Here is a 19,823-nt window from a genome sequence, read left to right on the forward strand (position 1 = left end):
TAAATTCAGGTTTTAAAGTTAGAATAGTTTAAAGTGTTTTATATAGTCTAATAAAATAATTGGAATAATTTGTGGAATGTAAAAGTAATTCGAGTGAAATGAATTTAAGACGTAATTCACGCAGGCCATAATTACTCGATCCGCCAGCCGCCGACCCTCAAAAACTGGCGCCCTGGGCAAATGCCCAGTCCGCCCATTTGTAAATCGGGGCCTGCTTACCGTAACATATTGTCTGATGCTAGACAGTTTCTTTCATTTTCCCAAAAATGACAGATTTGGCGCTTGACTTGTTTCTGAAATAATCGATGCAATTAAGGTACAGCCCCAGCATTTGCTTGGTGTAAAAATGGGAAACCACGGAAAACCATCTTCAGGGCTGCCGACAGTGGGGTTCGAACCTGTTATCTCCCGAATACTGGATACTGGCCGCACTTTAGCGACTGCAGCTATCGAGCTCGGGTTTCAAGTATCTAGAACCGCCACTGCCCATATTGTAATAGGCTACAACTGAAAGAGGAACAACATATATTTATAGCAACTTATTCTTATTCTACTAAACCTTAAAATAGTTTTATAAATGTATACACACAGAGATAATACAGAAACATTAGTAGCAACTACTATTCAGTATGCGGATTCTCAACCATTACTACATCTCTTTCTGTAACGTTACGCCATTTAGCCATTCTTTTAGTGAGATATGTTGTAGCTTATTCGAACTGACGATTCACCTCCGACCTACAATTACCAATAAAAATAAGTTAATTGTCTTAGTTTGAATAGTAAACATCATACCAATATAAATGGTCCGTTATTGGACATTATAAATTTTCCAGCTAACTCATTCCTCGTTGCCAGCGTTTCGCCCTCGTGTGCTAGGGTGGGCTCATCAGTTGGTACCTAGCACACCTACCAATAACGGACCATTTATATTAGTATTATAAATTTACTCATTCAGGACAAATATTTCGGATTCCCTATGGGAATCAACATCTATATCATCTGATGGTCAAGCAGGCATCAATTTTTGCTGATGAGACAAAGTCTCTTAGTGCATTGGCACTGCCGGTGGCTCCAGTTAGTCTACGCAGTGGCCTCCACGGTATGCACTAGCCAGCGTATTGGTAGGTGTGCTAGGTACCAACTGATGAGCCCACCCTAGCACACGAGGGCGAAACGCTGGCAACGAGGAATGAGTTAGCTGGAAAATTTATAATGTCCAATAACGGACCATTTATATTGGTATTATAAATTTACTCATTCAGGACAAATATTTCAGATTCCCTATGGGAATCAACATCTATATCATAGTAAACATCATTGCGTCACTAATATAACAAAGACAACATCATACAATTCAATTCAATAAAGTCGGATAACATCTACCTCAGATAAGGCAGCTGTTCTAAGTTCATTCGCAATTTCATGGTGTTCTTCACCAACATATTTGTCATATTCTTCGGCGTGTTTTAAAGAATAATGTCGATGAATGTTTTTTTTTTTTTTTTGCTAGTGGTTTTATGTTGCACCGACACAGATATGTCTTATGGCGACGATGGGATAGGAAAGGCCTATGAGTTGGAAGGAAGCGGCCGCGGCCTTAATTAAGGTACAGCCCCAGCATTTGTCTGATGTGAAAATGGGAAACCATGTAAAACCCATCTTCAGGGCTGACGACAGTGGGATTCGAACCCACTATCTCCGGGATGCAAGCTCACAGCCGCGCGCCTCTAACCGCACGGCCAGCTCGCCCAGTGTTAACATTTTTAATAAAGTTTAATGTCTCATTACAAATCAAGCATTTTGCCATTCCACTGCACTCGGTAAAAAGATACGGCATAATAAAACACGACAAGATATAACGTGCTATTGAAAGGTCATACCACAACCAGCGAGTAACAAAGTATTGTCAGCGTGTCCACTGCCGCTTGTTATGAAGCAAGGGTGAGGAAACGACTGATAACAGCTGAAGATCTCGCTCACCACATCCCTGCGTGGGTAAGAGCTAATCTGTCATCATCCCTCTTCAAGGACAAGGCGCTGCGGCATCTGACGGAAACTGGCTGAACTACCAGCACTAGAATTCGGCCGACACTCGGAAGTCAATAAGCAGAGCTTTATTAAAATCACGATTAAATATATAAAGAAACCCTAATTTTGAAGTATGTTAAAGTAGCCCCTTAGAGAAAAATATAAACTTCGCTACGGTATAGTTTGCTTCCAATTTGAACACCATCTTGACTTGAAACAAGTTTAGGAAAACCACGGTTCAGAGCTCAATTTCATATGGAGATTCATTATTTTAATTACCATTTTATAACTATATTTGCATTTCTTTTTGAAATGTTTTTGCACTAATGAAAAGTGTATCACAGACTACCGTGCGCTATAAAAACAAAATAATTTTACCTTGTTCCGTTTCCTTATAAAACTCTTACAAACTTTTGACCCATGTTACAACAACTACTGAGCTGGTGGCCGGCCGTTCCAGCTCCGGCCGCCTCTTAATTTTAGAACTTCAAATTTATTAAATTGTATTATAACTTCACACCTAACAGTATTTGCAGACTTGTTCAATGAACTATTTACCAATTCTCATAAACATTTTGAAGCACAGTGCCGGACATTATGTATGTTATGCTGCTCATCTAGAACTTGCAACTTGCTTCATTTAAATGACTGATCTTGGACTTTTTCTAGATTTTAGGATCTTACATCATGCAGTGCTAATTCCCATAGTGTTATAGTGCTTCTTGAACTGCTTTTAGTGAAAGACATCCTTTATTTATTGTTTTCCTATGCATTGTTTTATTTAATCGGCTGATGATGACCCAGAATAGTGGTCGAAAGCGGTCCTGCTTTTAATCAAATAAGAATGTAAAGTTTACATTTCTTATTTTCCTTGTATTGAATAGATTGAACCAATTTATTTCTTGTTTCAGTTTAATGGCAACAGATATGCAAAAAAGAAAGTCAATAATAAACACAACGCAAATATATAAAAAATAAAAAAATGGAGATTTGCCTTTTTCTGCCACATATAAAGATTACCAGAAACTAGACTAGTGAAACAACTATTCAACTACAGAGCGATCCACATAAACCTGAAATACTTTAATAGGTCATAATTTCCCTCGGGTGCACATATGAACATCTGGAGGACTTTTTAGAGGAAGTGGAGAGACAGATAGAAGATAAGGAAGTGATATTGATGGGAGATCTAAATGCACAAGTGGGAATGGAAAGACAAGGAAAGGAAGATGTTGTAGGGCCCTTTGGATATGGAAAGGTAAACCCAGAAGGCGAGGTGTTGGTGGATTTTTGCATGAGGAACCAAATGATTGTTGGAAACACCTGGTTTAGGAAGAACAGTCAGAAAATTACAAGGTATGGTTGGGGAGACAGAAGAACAAAGACCATGATTGATTATATAATCATAGAGAAAGAACACCGGAAGAACCTTGTAGATGTTACAGCTATGCCGGAAGAAGCCTTCGGTGGAGATCATAGAGTTGTAGTATGAAAATTAAAAGTGGGAAAGACTGAAAAACCTCCATTAAGAAGAGAGAAAAGAATTAAAGTATGGAAGTTGAAGGAGAAAAGCATACAAGAAGAATTTCAAAGGGAAATAATACCCTTGGTACCCAGGACGGAGGTGGGGAGTGTTGAAGATGAATGGAAAAGATTTAAGGAAGCACTGGTGGGATGTGCAGAAAAGGTATGTGGTAGAACATCAGGAAATGTGAAGGACAAAGAGACACACTGTTGGAATGATAGGGTAAAGATGAAAGTGAACGAAAAGAAAATGGCATGGAAAGCATGGAAAACATCTAAGACTGAAGAAAGTAGAAGAAAATATGTGGAGGCAAAAAATTTGACCAAGAAAGTAGTGGAGGAAGAAAAGAGGAAGAGCTGGGCCTTATTCACATAGAAATTGAGATATGATATGCAGGGCAGCAAGAAATTACTGTATGGTATCTTAAAAAACAAAAAGAGAGATCAAGTAAACACCAGGTTTGTGAAGGATGAGGACGGCATAATATTAGGAGAGACCGGGACAAGATGACGGATCAACCATAACTTTTGTAGTATTCTGTTCACTAACTTGGCTACCATGTGACCTTGGGCCCGATATCTCACACGTATAACTTACACATAGAAGTAAATTCCTTTCAATCTGAGACATGCAGTGGTAAGGGGTTTCTGTCTGGCGCTGTCGCACTAAAATATCTGAGGTATGTGCAGGAAGCTTCTACTACTAGTGTGCTCACAATACGAATTAACTGTTTTATTTTCTTTAAATGTCAATGTATTTCTTACTTCAGTGTTAACTGAATCTTGATTGTAAGATGTCTGTCGATTATAACGACAAACCGCTTCCTAAGCAACCTGGGGCAGGATGACGGGGGTAAGTTGACGAATTCGTCATCTTACCCTAAGCCAGGTATAGGCTACACGTAGTCACCTGTATCCTTAAGCTAATTACAGAAATACCTAGAAATTTTTGACGGAAGACGGGACAGGGATGAAGTAAGCATAATATCCGCAATGCATGCTGTCAAAGAATCTCATATGTCTCGTAATGCAACTATGAGCAACACCATTGAAAGATTTGAAGCTTGTGCGATTGACTCATTCAACCCACAAATATCTGATGAGGAAATTGCTCTCCAGCAGTGACAACAGAAATATATTATGAAGAACAGTGAATAAAATTAGCCTATGTTCATCGTCTAAATGAAGACTGGATCAGTGTATGATAATTGTAAAGTGTGGTGGCATGAAGACTGCTCAGTTATGAAGGTAGTTGACGGTTTCTCTGTGATATGTGCTGAGTATATTCCAGTTTAAAACGGTTTTCTTTAGAGTTCTTGTATTTAATGTAGTGCACAGTAGTTATTAATTTTAGCAGGAACTTCTGAAAGTTATTTTCAATTTATTTTAAAGTATTTTAACATTTTTCAAATTGATGTTCTTTAGAAATGTATGTCCTTGTGCAGTACATTATTAAAATTAAGTTACTCCACGTGTTGATTGTGTGTTGAACAAATTTCAGTGAAGTTCCGTGATGAAACAGTTGAGAAGAATGCTCGTCATCTTACCCCAATAGGTTCGTCAACTTACCCCGGGCACGGGGCAAGATGACGAAATTTACATAATTATAAACTTTAGTACTTTATGAAAAAGCTATTTAAACAAGAACTTTGAATATTGCAGTACTGTTTCACGAAAGGGTACGCAGTAATAATCACGTCAACACAGCCGTAAAACACGCCATTTTCCGACGGAATGTCGAAAGAAAGCTTATCATCGTCAACTTGCCCCGGTCTCCCCTAACAAAGTCAGAAGAAATACGGAATAGATGGAGAGAGTATTTTCAGAAGTTACTGAACGTAAGAACTGATGACAGTCATTCAATGGACGACCAGGAAAGGCAATTAATCGATGAAGAAATGAATAAAGAAATTACATTGAATGAAATTGAATTGGCAGTAAGAAAGATGAAGAATGGAAAAACTGCTGGTATAGATAAAATTTCAGTGGAGATGATAAAGGCAGCTGGAGCTGTAGGCCTGCAATGGACATACGAGTTCTCAGGATTGTCTGGGAGAAAAAGGAGGTCCCTGATGATTGGCAAAAAGGAATAATCATCTCAATTTTCAAGAAAGGCGATAAGAAAGTTTTGAAGAACTACAGGGGAATTACTATAATATCCCATGTTGCTAAGATAATGGAGAGGATACTGGAAAGTAGGATAAGGTTGAGAATCGGATACTGGAAAATCAGTTTGGTTTCAGAAGTGGAAGGTCAACAATAGAGCCCATTTTCATTATGAGACAGCTAATGGAAAAGCAATGGGAGTACGGGAATGATATGGTGATGACATTCGACATTGAAAAGGCATATGACAGTGTCCCCAGGACTAAAGTTTGGGACAGTCTGGTGCAAAAAGGAATTGGACAGAGATTAATAAAAATGATCATGGCAATGTACAAGGAATGAATGTTGTAGTTGCGTGCAAACACAAGTTGGCAGGACAAGTTGGTTCAAAATAACTAGTGGGCTGAGGCAGGGAAGTGTTTTATCACCAATCTTGTTTACCATAGTAATGGATGACATCATGAGAACAGCAAAAGCAGAATATGGAGGAAGAGAAATGAACATGCTGTTATTTGCAGATGATATTGTGATTTGGGGAGAAGACGACAGGAAGGTTCAAGAACAGTTGGATGTGGTGAATGGGAAAATAGAAGAATGTGGGTTGAAAATAAGTGTAGAGAAGAGTAAAACCCTTGTTATGACTAGAGAGGAGAAAGAAGGGAAAGGTCAAATTAGACTTGCAGACAAGCCCCTGGAAGTAGTGGAAACATTTAAATACCTGGAGAGTGAATTAATGGAGAATGCCCGACTGGATGCTGAAATTAGTAAGAGGATTCAAGCTGGAAGCTGTTTCTTTTATAGTGTAAGAAACATGTTATGGGACAAAGATGTGCCAATGGAAGCAAAGGAAACTATGTACAAGATGTATTACGTACTCATAACTACTAATGGACAATGACAAAGAAAGATGAGAGTCGAATACAGGCAGCCGAAATGTTCTTGAGGAGTATGTTACAGAAAAGCAGAAGAGACAAAATAAGGAATGAAAAAATCCGGGAAGAAATTGGAGTGGAAAAAATGAATGATAGAATTGAGAAGAGCAGACCAAGATGGTTTGGGCACATAAAGCGAATGAGTGATGAAAGAATGCCAAAAAAGGTGATGGAAATGCAAATGCAAGGAAGGAGAGGCCGTGGTCGACCACGATTGAGATAGACGGACACAATCCAACGCAGTATTATAGGAAGAAACCTGGACTGGGACACAGTGTTGGAGGAGGAGTGGTGGAAAGACCGAAGAAAATGGAGAGGAACCATATTTGCCCCTACCCGGCTACAGCTGGATAAAGGGAAATGATGATGATGATGATGATGATGAATTTCCCTCTGAATGGCCGTAGAAACTGGAAATTTGTTTTAATGATCTTAGTGGCTCTGGGAGAATCAGTGCCACTGCCCATTGTTGACAATTTTGTTGATTGTCATGACATTAACGAGCACTGTTGGCAAATTAATAATTCTTTCACAGTCTTTACCTGGCAGTCGTAACAGAAACATGCAGTAAACACTTCGAGACCGTTTTTATTGAGAAAATATACTGGAAAACGGAATCATAGGTTACAACACAACGAGCATTCCAAAGAGAATTTAATGTGCGCGATGTTCTAACAAAGGCAACAATTTTATTAATTGTAAGGAAGCTGGATATAACTGGTGTACTGAACAGTGACGGTGGTAAACATAGACCATCAATGAGTTGTAAACATAAATCGGGGTTGTGACCATACAGAGTGCATATGATGCAAGCATTGAAAGAAGCAGATAATGAGAAACGAATGAGTTATTGTCGATGGTTTCAGGGGTTTATTATTCAATGTCCAGAAATTCCTTCATAACTTGGTTTACAAATGAGGCATAGTTTCATCTGTCAGGTTACATCAACACACAAAACAGCTGACATTGGGCTGCTGCAAACCCCCATATCATCCACAAAACACCACTGGAGTGTGGAGTGTGGTGAGCGCTGTCAGCTTCTGGGACTGTTCTAACAAAGGCAACAATTTTATTAATTGTAAGGAAGCTGGTGTACTGAACAGTGACGGTGGTAAACATAGACCATCAATGAGTGCAGAGACTATTGATAATGTTCAAAGCTGCTTCTTTGATACAAATGTAGACACTACAGTTTATACAGGCATCTTCAATACATTTGTGGAGCAGCTGGATGATGTCGAACTGACAGAAGGTTATTTCCAACAAGATGGAGCAACGTGTCATAGTTTCCATGCAACTTGTAACCAGTTTCTTTGATGACTGAATAATCTCCGAAAATTTGTAGCCCGATCACCTGACCTAACCTCGCCAAACTTTTTTTATTTTTATGGGGGTATCTTAAAAGCAGAGTGTAGAAGAATAAATCTCAGACAACTGCTGAACTCCGTGAGGCGATTAGACGTGAAATAAGCAACATTGGCAAGGATACACTTCACAGAACATTGCAGAATATGGTGAAATGAGTACAGTTGTGTATGGATGCAGGTGGAGGGCACTTCCAACATTTGCTGTGAGGAATCTCCCAACAAAGTATAGTAACCAGTTTCTTTGCTGACCGATTAATCTAAAAAAATTTGTGCCCCGTGGATCACCGGACTTTATCTTATGTATATATGTATGTAATCTCCCAATTGTGTATTATCTCCCAAAGTTGTCCCATTACTGATTGAAATGCCATGACTCATTAAAGTAGTTGAGGTTTATATGGATCGCTCTGTACTTTTGGAAAAATAAATCCTAGAACAATTGGTTCAAAGAGAACCAGGATGATTTACAAGAGTTAAGATATAACAATGCAACAAAGTGAAGGCAAAGAGATGATTCTGAGGAAGAATGACATGAGACTTATACTAAAAACATTTGGGGGAAAAAAAAAATGCACCATAATTAACAAACAAATGGAAAGCAGGTTGGAAAGAATGACAAAATTTTGGGAGAAGAGGAAGCTCAAAGCCAAATCTCTAGCTAATACTCTGAAGACTTAAATGTATATGGATTGATTCAAATGCTCCAATGTAGGTGTGTAAAAAAAAAAGAAGCACAATAAATAAATGAAAATCCTGGGTACTGTCTTGTTAATTTTGTTAAAAGTTAAATCACAGAATACTTAATAAGTGTGCATTAAAAATGTCTACTCTTCCAAGCCCATACCTTTTTGGACTAGGTTAAAGATGCCAATCTATCACTTACCTTGCTGATGCAATGATTCCAAAGCTAACATCCTATCCAATGTTTGTGGGAGAAGGGCTGACAAGTCTTCACTGCTGCTCTTCACTAGCTCATAAAGCTCAGCTATCTGTAAGAGGATAACCAGAGTAAAAATTATGAGCTTGTTGGCACTACTGTATACGGGTATGTCTGGTGATACACTGCTGCTGGTGCTGGCGATTTTTAAACAAGTTACAACACAGTTCTAGTGATGCTTCTTCTTCTTCTTCTTCTTAACTACAACATAACTGTTATGAGGAACTTGAGTCTTCTGGAGACAATTATCAAGGAATTTCCAGAAATGCACAGCAATGCAAACAAGGCAATAGGTGTACAAAATATCACTCTGCAATCAGCTACACTCCTAACAATTTACTTTACATTGCACAAACACAGATAGGTCTTAAGGCAAAAAAGGGATATGAAGGGGCCAGGAGTGGGAAGGAAGGAGCCGTGGTCTTAAGGTACAGCCCCAGCATTTGCCTGGTGTGAAAATGGAAAACCAACGAAAACCATCTTCAGGGCTGTTGACAGTGGGGTTCGAACCCACTATCCTGGATGCAAGCTCACAGCTGCGCGCCCATAACTGTACGGCCAACTTGCCCGGTAGCTACAACCCTAACGGCATTAGTGTAGCATAATACAGAATAAAAGGCTGTTCAAGTGATCACAGACAAGCAAGTTACAACAACTGATGAAAGCACAAAATAACACAGAATGAAATTCAGAAAGTGGAAATAGCTCTAGAGGAGGTACTAAAGAACACAAAACTGGATGAATTAATCAGTACATGAACTACATATTTAGGACATTTATGTAGCATGGGACTCAAAAACAATTACTGGCCGTACAAGTTAACCAAAGAAGCAGCCATCATCAGGGCATTTCAATTCCAAGATTCTGAAGAAACCAGAAGGAATAAATATTAATGTAATGCTTGTGCTATTATTTGTTTCTACATAGGTAATATAGTGATGCTTTTTCTGAAACACTGTAGCACACACACCAGTGAGCTGGCTCCACACTAACGATGACATGGCCTGTAGACTGTGCAGGAAATAAATTTTTCATTGTTGGACGATCGGCTGCTGAAAGTGTTCGTCTTATCGTAGAGACAAAATACATATTGAAATTTGGTTAATACTCTGTGTGTGTCAAATGCAATTAGTGATTTAAATATAGGTGTTTTAGCCTTTGTTAGAAATGGCTCATGCAAGCTTCTGAAAATGAGGAATCGACTGTTTGACAGAAGCCTCAGCTTGGAGACACGTCACAACTTAGGGAGATGCTATGTAGGGTATATTCAGTGCTTCTGTACAGCGCTGAAACATGGACTCGGAAATGAAACACTATTAGGAGAATAAATACCTTTGAGATGTGGGTTTCCCAAAAGATGTTATGTATCCAGGCCCGAAACTAGGGCGGGGCAGGGGGAGCATGTGCCCCGGGTGGCAGATTTCAGACGGCGGTGAAATTTGAAAAGTTTATTAAAAAATAATAAGTTATTTAAGTTTTTCAAAATAATAATACCACAATTAATATTGTTTAATTTTATTTAATTTTGCTGCCCAATTCATCAACTGTATTACATTGACACTGTATACCAAGTTACTTTCTTCATTATAAGAAACGATACAAGAATTAACGTAATTCATGGGTCTGGAGTGAGTCTTATACTGTTATGCCTACTGCTGATATGAATAATTAGTACCCTGAGCGCTTGGCAGCCGGGTCGGGGACTCGAAAACAGTCTGACCTTGACGCGATGCGCGAGCATCTCATCTACCTCACCCCCTTTCTCCCCATGCGCATGCATGCATGCTCCTCTCTGCTTCCAATAAACAATAAATTAAACACCTGCAGTCATCGTTGTCCTTATCGACGGCTACACATGCAGCCTGCGTACACTGCCGTTGTCTGCGTGTGTTGATAGGAACTGACAGTTGTTTTATTTTATTTGCATTTAGTATTTAGTTATTAGTGTTCAGAGTGTTGGTTAGTTATTCACGTTACCGTTTATCAGCATTTGGTAAATGGAATTGTTTAGTACACTTTGAGCTGCATTTTCATCAGTTTCCAAATTATGGATGGCAGAAAACAACTCAGTGGAGCAGAGTATAGAAAACTTGCCAAATAAAGAAAGAAGAAAGAAAACTATGTGCTGTCACAAACACCAAAATTAGGAGAAGAAGGCTCAAAAGAAAAATCAGGCAAGTAAATATTAATTTTTATTTCAATAATTAAATTATAGCACATTAGGGAAGAGTTGAATTAATTGTGCTTCATCGGATTTCACGACAATTTTTTTAATACTTCATTTTGTAATATATCATATTACTGATTGAATTTTAATCCCGGCTTTTAATAAGTTAGATGACGTTGAAAGCTAGAGAGGAAGGCACGCAACATGTCGAACTTTGCAAGAAACTCAGTCCTACTGGTGAAGCAGGTGAAGATGAATTATCTCGTCCAGACCCTACAACTGGTCTTCAAGAAACGTCCGAATTTTCCTTTGATTTTAGGGATCCTGGTTCATGACCACAGAGTTCTTCAGATTCTGAAAGGTGTTAGATAACAAAAATGAGCTTTGAAAATCTGATTGAGCCAAATTTAAGTAATAGCAGCAGAGAAGGACGTAACTTAATCAAAGATTGGTTTTATAAAGTTCTCAAAAATGGAGAAAGAGTAAAGAGATCATTGTTAGACTATAGTGAAAGTAAGAAAGCTCTACTGTATTTCCCGGCATAATCGTCGCCACCGCGTAATCGTCGCATCCTTTATTTTCAATACAAAAATCGGACTTTAAATATTTAATCGCATTATCATCGCATGTCCAAATTTTGTTCACCAATCTGGTTAAAAGGTAAATGGAACTGCAATGTAAGTTGCACATGAATGCACAAATTAAATACGTGTATGATTTATGGGCAATTTGTCAACACAGTCATATTTGCAAGATGTTGCACAATGTATAAATAAATAATACCGGTATATCAACGACGCATGGCTTACCGGTAGGCTATCGGCATTTTGACAACCTGGTCACGAGACAGTGTACAATTTATTCACCACCTACATATTATGAGTTCTCATTTGAAATACGTAAGGCTGTAAGTTATCGCTTATCGGAAACTTCGCCAGGAAATACCGGTACCAACACACACTTGTCTTCTAGTAGACAAGAGGTCTGATAGAATTCTGCGTTATTACAAAAAAAAAAAAAAAAAACCCCGGCGCAACAGTCGCGAAGGACCCTGTCCCTATACAGTATTATTAGGCCATATAACAATGTTTTTAACTGTTAATTAACATTGGGAAACAAGTACTTTTTGGCTCGAACTAGGCGTTCCTATGATGGTGGTTACTCCTAAACAATATAGTATTTTAATCAAACATTTTTTTTTTTTTTTTTACTTTTTTGACAATAAAATGCAAAACAACTAACTTATAGTGATGCAATTCAGATTTACTACTAGATTGTTTCTACTGTATTACATTTTAAATGCACAAGGACGATATGTTCCCTGAAAAATTATTTTGCAAATGGCCGAGCATTGGAGTGTGTATGGTAGAGATAGGACATGAAAGATAGCAGGGGGAGTATTCATTCTTGTGAAAGAAAAATTTGTAAGTTATGAAAAAGTTAAAGATGTCAAACATGAAATTGTAGGTGTAAGGCTCACTTCTAAAGATAATAGCCAACTTGATGTCTTTGGAGTGTACAGACGGGGAAAGGTTAGCGCTGACGCTGATTCAGAATTATTCGATACGATAATCAGCTATATGGGAAACAACATGGAAAGGAATGTGATTGTAACGGGAGATCTCAATTTACCAAATGTCAATTGAGAAGGTAATGCGAACGACAGGAAGTTAATATGGAAAGGGCGGCTGATTCAGAAAGCGACGGAACCAACTAGAGGGAAGAATATTCTGGACGTGGTGCTGGTAAAACCAGATGAGCTCTGTAAAGAAACCGAAGTAATGGATGGTATTAGTGATCATGAAGCTGTTTTTGTCATAATTAAAAATAAATGTGATAGAAAGGAAGGTCTTAAAAGTATGACTATTAGGCAGTACCATATGGCTGATAAAACAGGCACGAGGGAGTTTTTAAAAACTAACTATGATCAGTGGAAAATGGTAAATAAAAATGTAAACAGACTCTGGGATGGGGATCACTGTAAGTACCTAGGTGTTAAGTGCTGAGGAATGTGAAAACACATTTGTACCTTTATTATAACAGAGAAATAAAGAGACTAAGAGGGAGGTGTAGACTGGAAAGAAATAGAGTTAGGAATGGCTGTGGAAGTAAGGAGAAACTGAAGGAACTTACTAGGAAATTTAATGTAGCAAAGAAGTTGGCTAAGGATAACATGATGGCAAGCATAACTGGCAGTCATACAAATTTTAGTGGAAAATGGAAGGGTATGTATAGGTACTTTAAGGCAGAAACAGGTTCCAAGAAGGACGTTCCAGGAACCACTAATGAACAAGGGGAGTGTGTATGCGAGGATCTCCAAGAGGCAGAAATATTCAGCCAGCAGTATGTAAAGATTGCTGGTTACAAGGATAAAGTCCAGATAGGGGAGGTGACTAATACTAAAGAAGTATTAAAATTTAGCTATGATAACGATACTTACAGTAAGATACATTTGAAAACTAGAAAAGCAGCGGGAATTGTTTAGATTTCTGGGGATATACTAAAGACAATGTGTTGGGATATAGTACTATACCTCAAGTACTTATTTGATTGTTTGCATGAAGGAGCTATACCAAATGAACTGAGAGTTGCTATAGTAGCCCCTGTGTATAAAGGAAAGGGTGATAGACATAGAACTGAAAATTGCAGGCCAATCAGTTTGACATGCATTGGACTGTATCGCGACAGACTTATGTAAGGCATTTGATAGGGTGGATCATAGGAGACTACTGAAAAAAATTACTGCAATTGGACTAGACAAAAGAGCGACTGAATGGGTTCCTATATTTCTAGAAAATACATCTCGGAGAATTAGAGTAGGTGAAGCTTTATTTGACCCTGTAATAATTAAGAGGGGAATTCCTCCAAGCAGTATTATTGGACATTCATGTTTTCTTATATACATAAATGTTACGAGTAAAGAAGTGGAATCAGAGATAAGGCTTTTTGTGGATGATGTTATTCTGTATACAGTAATAAATAAGTTACAAGATTGTGAGCAACTACAAAATTACCTCAATGTTGCGAGATGGACACAGGCAATGGTATGATGATAAACGAGGTTAAAAGTCAGGTTGTGAGTTTAACAAATAGGAAAAGTCCTCTCATTTTTAATTACTGTGTTGATGGGGGTGAAATTTTTCTTATGGGGATCACTGTAAGTACCCAGGTGTTAATATAAGGAAAGATCTTCATTGGGTAAACACATAAATGGGATTGTAAATAAAGGGTACAGATCTTTGCATATGGTTATGAGGGTGTTTAGCGGTTATAGTAAGGATGTAAAGGAGGGGGCATTCAAATCTCTGGTAAGACCCCAACTAGAGTATGGTTTCAGTGTATGGGACCCTCACCAGGATTACTTGATTCATACGGGAAGAAACCCAAAGAAAAGCAGCTCGATTTGTTCTGGGTGATTTCCGAAAAGAAAAAAAAAAAAAAAATACACAGTCCAAAAAAATGCTCTAGAGAAAGAAGATGGAACTATCACATGGAACAGTAAGGACACGCAAAAAGAGATGAATCTTTTTGTACAGCTTTATAATGGAAAGGATCTAGAGGAGAAAGGACAAGAAAAGCCAGAAGTGTGTGACACACCACTGTTTTGGTCAGAAGTGGAAAATGCACTGAAGAGTATGAGCATGGGTAAATCACAAGGCATAGATCAGGTGAGTACAGACATGATCAAAGCTGCTGGGATTCATTGACTTCAGTTCTTATACCGAGTGCTGAACATCATCTGGAAAGAAGGGAAGATCGCAGAAGACTGGACAAAAGTCATCATCGTTCTCCTCTTCAAGAAAGGAAGCCAGCAAAAATGTGGCAACTACAGCGGAATCACACTTCTATCACACAAACTCAAGTTGATGGTGAAAATTACTGAATAACGATTAAGGGCCATTATTGAATGACAATTTGAAGAGGAACAAGTTGGAAAAAAATGGAAAAAAAAACTGGGAAAAGGGGATAGATATTTTTGTCTTCCTGAATATAGAAAAGGCATATGACAGCTTGCCAAGAGACAAAATATGAGAATGTCTGGAAAGAAGGAACACGCCAGTATATCTTACAAACAAGGTAAAAATGTTGTACAACGACTGCCAGAGCTGTATCCAGATAGGAGATGGCTGCTCTGACTGGTTCACTACAAATAAAGAAGTGCAACAGGGCAGCACTGTCACCTCTCCTGTTCATTACGGTGATGGATGAAGTAATGAAGAGAGTGAAGAACGAATCTAATGAGGAATTCAATGCATTAATCTACGCAGATGATGTGATTTGGCGAGGAACAGGAGTAGTTCAACAGAAATTAAACACTTGGAACTAGCAGTTTAAACAGTTTGGCCTAAAAATCAGCCACACAAGAACAGCAGTTATGCAAGCCAGCAGGCAAGTCCCACAGGTTAACATCTAACTGGACAGCAAGAAACTAGAAAACGTTAATCATTTTCAATACCTTGTTAGTATTGCAACTAGTGATGCAAGGTCCTTTGCTGAAATCACTAACAGAGTCGAAAAAGGAGCACAATTTTATCAAGTTAGGTCTCTTCTATGGGATAACCAAATACCTTTAAGTATAAAGAGAACTCTTTATCAGGTATATTTCGAGCCGATAACTACATATGCCCTTGAAACCTGTACAATCAACAGTAGAGATAATAGCAGACTTTCCTGTGTCGGTGTGACGTAAAGCCCCTAGCAAAAAAAAAAAAAAAAAAAGATAATTAGCAGACTTTAAGCTGCAGAAATGAATTTCCTGAGGCCAATGCTACAGAAAACAAGAAGAGATAAGATCCAGTATGAAGATACCTGTCATAATACACCAGTAAACCAGTCGCTAAGTGAAAATGGAAGAATATCAAGACGTAAATGGTAATGGCATGGCCATGTAAAGAGGATGGATCAAATGAGCAGCAAGAAAATGGCTAGAAAAGGAACTGGAAGGCAAAAGACCTGGAGGCAGACCAAGGAAACAGTGGATTAGTCAAGTAAAGCAGGATCTGGATGGAAGAGGAGTGGAACGGCACCAAGTTGAGGAGGAAGAAATATACCAGGATAGACAACGATGGGCGACTGGAGACGGTTAAAGGATGATGATGATAATGATCTTCATATATAAACTAAATCTATGTATAATCTCCACAGTATTGTTTTATTAACTTTTTATCATACATTAACGGTTTGTGAACCACTTATATTTCAGCTTTATCCCCTTTACTCATTTTTTGATGTTTTCATTATTCTAGATATTGTCAAGTTGTCCATTTCACTTTTGTCAATGGCCGAGGAAGACCTGTGTAGTAGGTCTAAATTGTACCTGATGATGATCATTAAAATATAAAGTCTATTAATTTGATATTGAACTTGAAATATCGTATTTTTAATTAAAAGTTGTGGAATATGCTAAATTACATGGTAACAGGAAAGTAGAAAGACAATTTGGATCTCCACCAACTGGGAATATGATATGTGAATGGTGAAACAAGAAAATCACTTGCTGAACCTGGAGAAAAAATAAACACTCTTAGCAGTGGCGTCTGGTGCAGAAAGTCAGTTATGTGCTATAACCAATCTCCCCCCCCCCCCAGAAACATACTGGTATGTGGTTTTCAAGAGGCTCTCCACTGAGTTTTTCACACTGAACAAACAAGCAAACAACCCCAAGACATATACACATTCATCATAAAAAAACTATACAGGGTGAAGCGTAATTCGCGCACTCGGGCGTCGCAGCGCGACTCCTCACATGCCAGCAATAAAAAAATGTCTCTTACAAAATTTCATCTTGCGAGTATATCCGGCAGAAAAACGACGTTGAAGATTAGCAATCTGGCAACACTGTAACCACATGTAGGGTAACTACCTCTGTCAGCAGACGTTCCGCGTATTGTACAGTTGGTGCAATGGATAGAGTTTTGGGTTAGCATGCAGGAGGTCGAGTGGTCGATCCTGGGTTGAGGCGTATGTTTTTTATTTCGTAAATGTAGTCCAGGTGGTATGATATCTGGCATCTTAATCGTCAACAGCGATTGCAGTGGGTCCTCTAGAAACCATTAGCACTTACATACTACGATCCTAGAAATGGACGAACAATCGTTTTCATTGGTCAGCTTTGAAAGGCGCCCTTTCCACGTCGTGGGCGTGAATTTATTCGCACCACTTCATCTACTACATGTGAAACCTGTTTTCTTTGTATCCTCCTCCAATGGTCCCATAGATTAGTACCAACTATTATTCTTGCCTCGTTCAAATCCATTACATTTCGTTAGGGCCTTACGTTACCAGTAGGCCTAGCAACGTGCTCTGCGAATAATGTCCAAACTGGGTTACAATTTGTATGTGTTATCACCATGGTCCCAATAATTCTGCCTTTCAACATTGCGTGTTGCGTCTGGTAACCGTATGCTGTTTAGTACGTATCTCAATGTATTATTATTATTATTATTATTATTATTATTATTATTATTATGTTGTAAATGTAGGATACATGTGACCTTAGAAACGGTGTCTTACTGTATCACAGTAGGTAATGTCAGATGGAAATTAGCAAATAAAAGATGCGCCTCAACCCAGGATCGAACCATCGACCTCCTGCATGGCAACCAAAAACTCTACCCACTGCACCAACTGTACAACACGACGGGGACGTGCTGACAGCGGTAGTTACCCTACATATGGTTACAGTGTTGCCAGATTGCTACTCTTTAACGTCCGTTTTCTACCGGATATACTCGCAAGACGAAATTTTGTAAGAGACATTTTTTTATTGCTGGCATGTGAGGAGTCGCGCTGCGACGCCCGAGTGCGCGAATTACGCTTCACCCTGTATAATTAAAGACACAATAACACCTGCAAGAGAAAAATATTCACGAACTCAAACACTTGTTGTGAGCAAAGACGCTGTGAGCGCACAAAAACAGAACTTCCCAATGTTACCAACATCACTGAAATAAAACCAGCAATGTCGTAATGCAAAATTGCATGTTATGTTTTTTCCATGACATTTATAAACTAGACATTTTTAATTAAAGAAAATCACAATATCATGTCCTTATTTTGACAACATAAAAAGTACAATTTTTATAGTTCATCGATTTACAAATGTGGCTATAGAATAGGCAAGTTGGGAGTATTCTATCATCTTTGGTATTAAAAGATCTGGCGGGAACAGCTGTACAGTATTTTGTTTTCCCGTTTGCTTTGAGCGATCCCCTCTTAAATACTACCGCCGAGTCAAGAGGGTGCCACCTGCCACGTTGTCATTTCGGTCGTAATGCAAGTGCTGCCTCTCTGTGGTCGACGAAGAATTGCTGTGAAGTGATATCTTGGCCGTTGTTTCCACAGCCTATCGGAAAAGTTGGGCACACATGCGCAAAAGACAGAGTTTCTGGTTTCTGGCTAAAAGCTTAGAGATTCTCGCTGAGCTGTGATCGCACAGCCACCCGGAGTGGAGCGGACGACTAGTTACTTGGTTGTGAGGGGAGTTGAATGATTTCCTATACTTTGGCTGACATCTTTGACTGTATTTGATTGTAGATAATATTTTTAAAGTAATTTATTTTTCAAATAGGCAATGTGCTGCAACACTTCAGCACATAAGGTACGGCTGCCCCTAACTCTTAGGATGCATGCTGAACAATGGCCTCTTCCAGAGTCAGAAATGAAGGAATGGGTGACAAATCACAGAAATAATGGCACCTCTCTGCACAACAAAATGATCATCTGTGAAGCAAGGAGATGGACGGCCACATACAACATTGTGGATTTCTTGGGAACACACGCTTGGTGTTACTGATTTATGAAGAGACATGAACTATCGATGCTCACTTGCACTAGGATTTTGCAAAAGGTGGCAGCAGAATCCAAAATAGTGGAATTTCACAAATTTGTGATCGATGCACAAAAATGACCTCTTCAAACTCTGTCAAGTTGTACAGTGGAACCTCGATTCTCCGTTTTTGGAGGGACCACGAATCAAAAAGGTACAATACAGGAAAACAGAAAATCCGGGAATGAATGAACCGTCAACAATTTCGCTAAACATTAAAAAAATGAAATATGTATACTTATAATCTTACGAATGTTGGAACTTAAATAGTGGCAACTATTTATTTACAACAGATACAAAAGAGTTACATGTTAGCAACCTTTACTGTCCTTCAATGTAGTCACCAGCGTTGTGTATAACCCATTGCCAGCGATGTGGAGGTCGTAGTATACCTTTAGCAGAGCCTGTTCTGTTGATGGTGCGAATGGAACAGTCTACTGCTTGTGGAATCTCTGCAACAGTTCTGAAGCGAATGGTCACGAATGGTCTGGTTTTGATCACTGTCCAGAAACGCGGCAAGAGCGCGCACTTCTTCACTCATAGGACGACCTGCCCGATGAATGTCCGCCACAGTTTGCCGACCATCGTTGAGGCTTTTACCCAAGTGGAACTGTTCTGTAAGGCAATGCAGATTCCCAGCAAGCCTCTTGAACACCTTGATGACACTGTCGTGCTGTTTTTTTTTTTTTTTTTGCTAGGGTCTTTACGTCGCACCGACACAGATAGGTCTTATGGCGACGATAGGATAGAAAGGGCCTAGGAGTTGGAAGGAAGCGGCCGTGGCCTTAATTAAGGTACAGCCCCAGCATTTGCCTGGTGTGAAAATGGGAAACCACGGAAAACCATTTTCAGGGCTGCCGATAGTGGGATTCGAACCTACTATCTCCCGGATGCAAGCTCACAGCCGCGCGCCTCTACACGCACGGCCAAC

The 19,823-nt window shown here is 39.0% G+C and overlaps 1 protein-coding gene across 1 annotated transcript in view; it reads right to left on the reverse strand.

Annotated features, from left to right (window-relative positions):
* Positions 1 to 19,823, reverse strand: part of DCTN2-p50 (dynactin subunit 2) — a 108,909-nt gene that overhangs the window by 19,673 nt on the left and 69,413 nt on the right. Inside the window, exon 8 of the mRNA XM_067152287.2 lies at positions 8,844 to 8,949. Within this exon, the coding sequence (XP_067008388.1) occupies positions 8,844 to 8,949 (106 nt within the window). The remainder of the gene's footprint in view (positions 1 to 8,843; positions 8,950 to 19,823) is intronic.

The sequence above is a fragment of the Anabrus simplex genome, chromosome 8 (genome assembly GCF_040414725.1).
Source record: "Anabrus simplex isolate iqAnaSimp1 chromosome 8, ASM4041472v1, whole genome shotgun sequence".
Taxonomy (NCBI): Eukaryota; Metazoa; Arthropoda; class Insecta; order Orthoptera; family Tettigoniidae; genus Anabrus; species Anabrus simplex.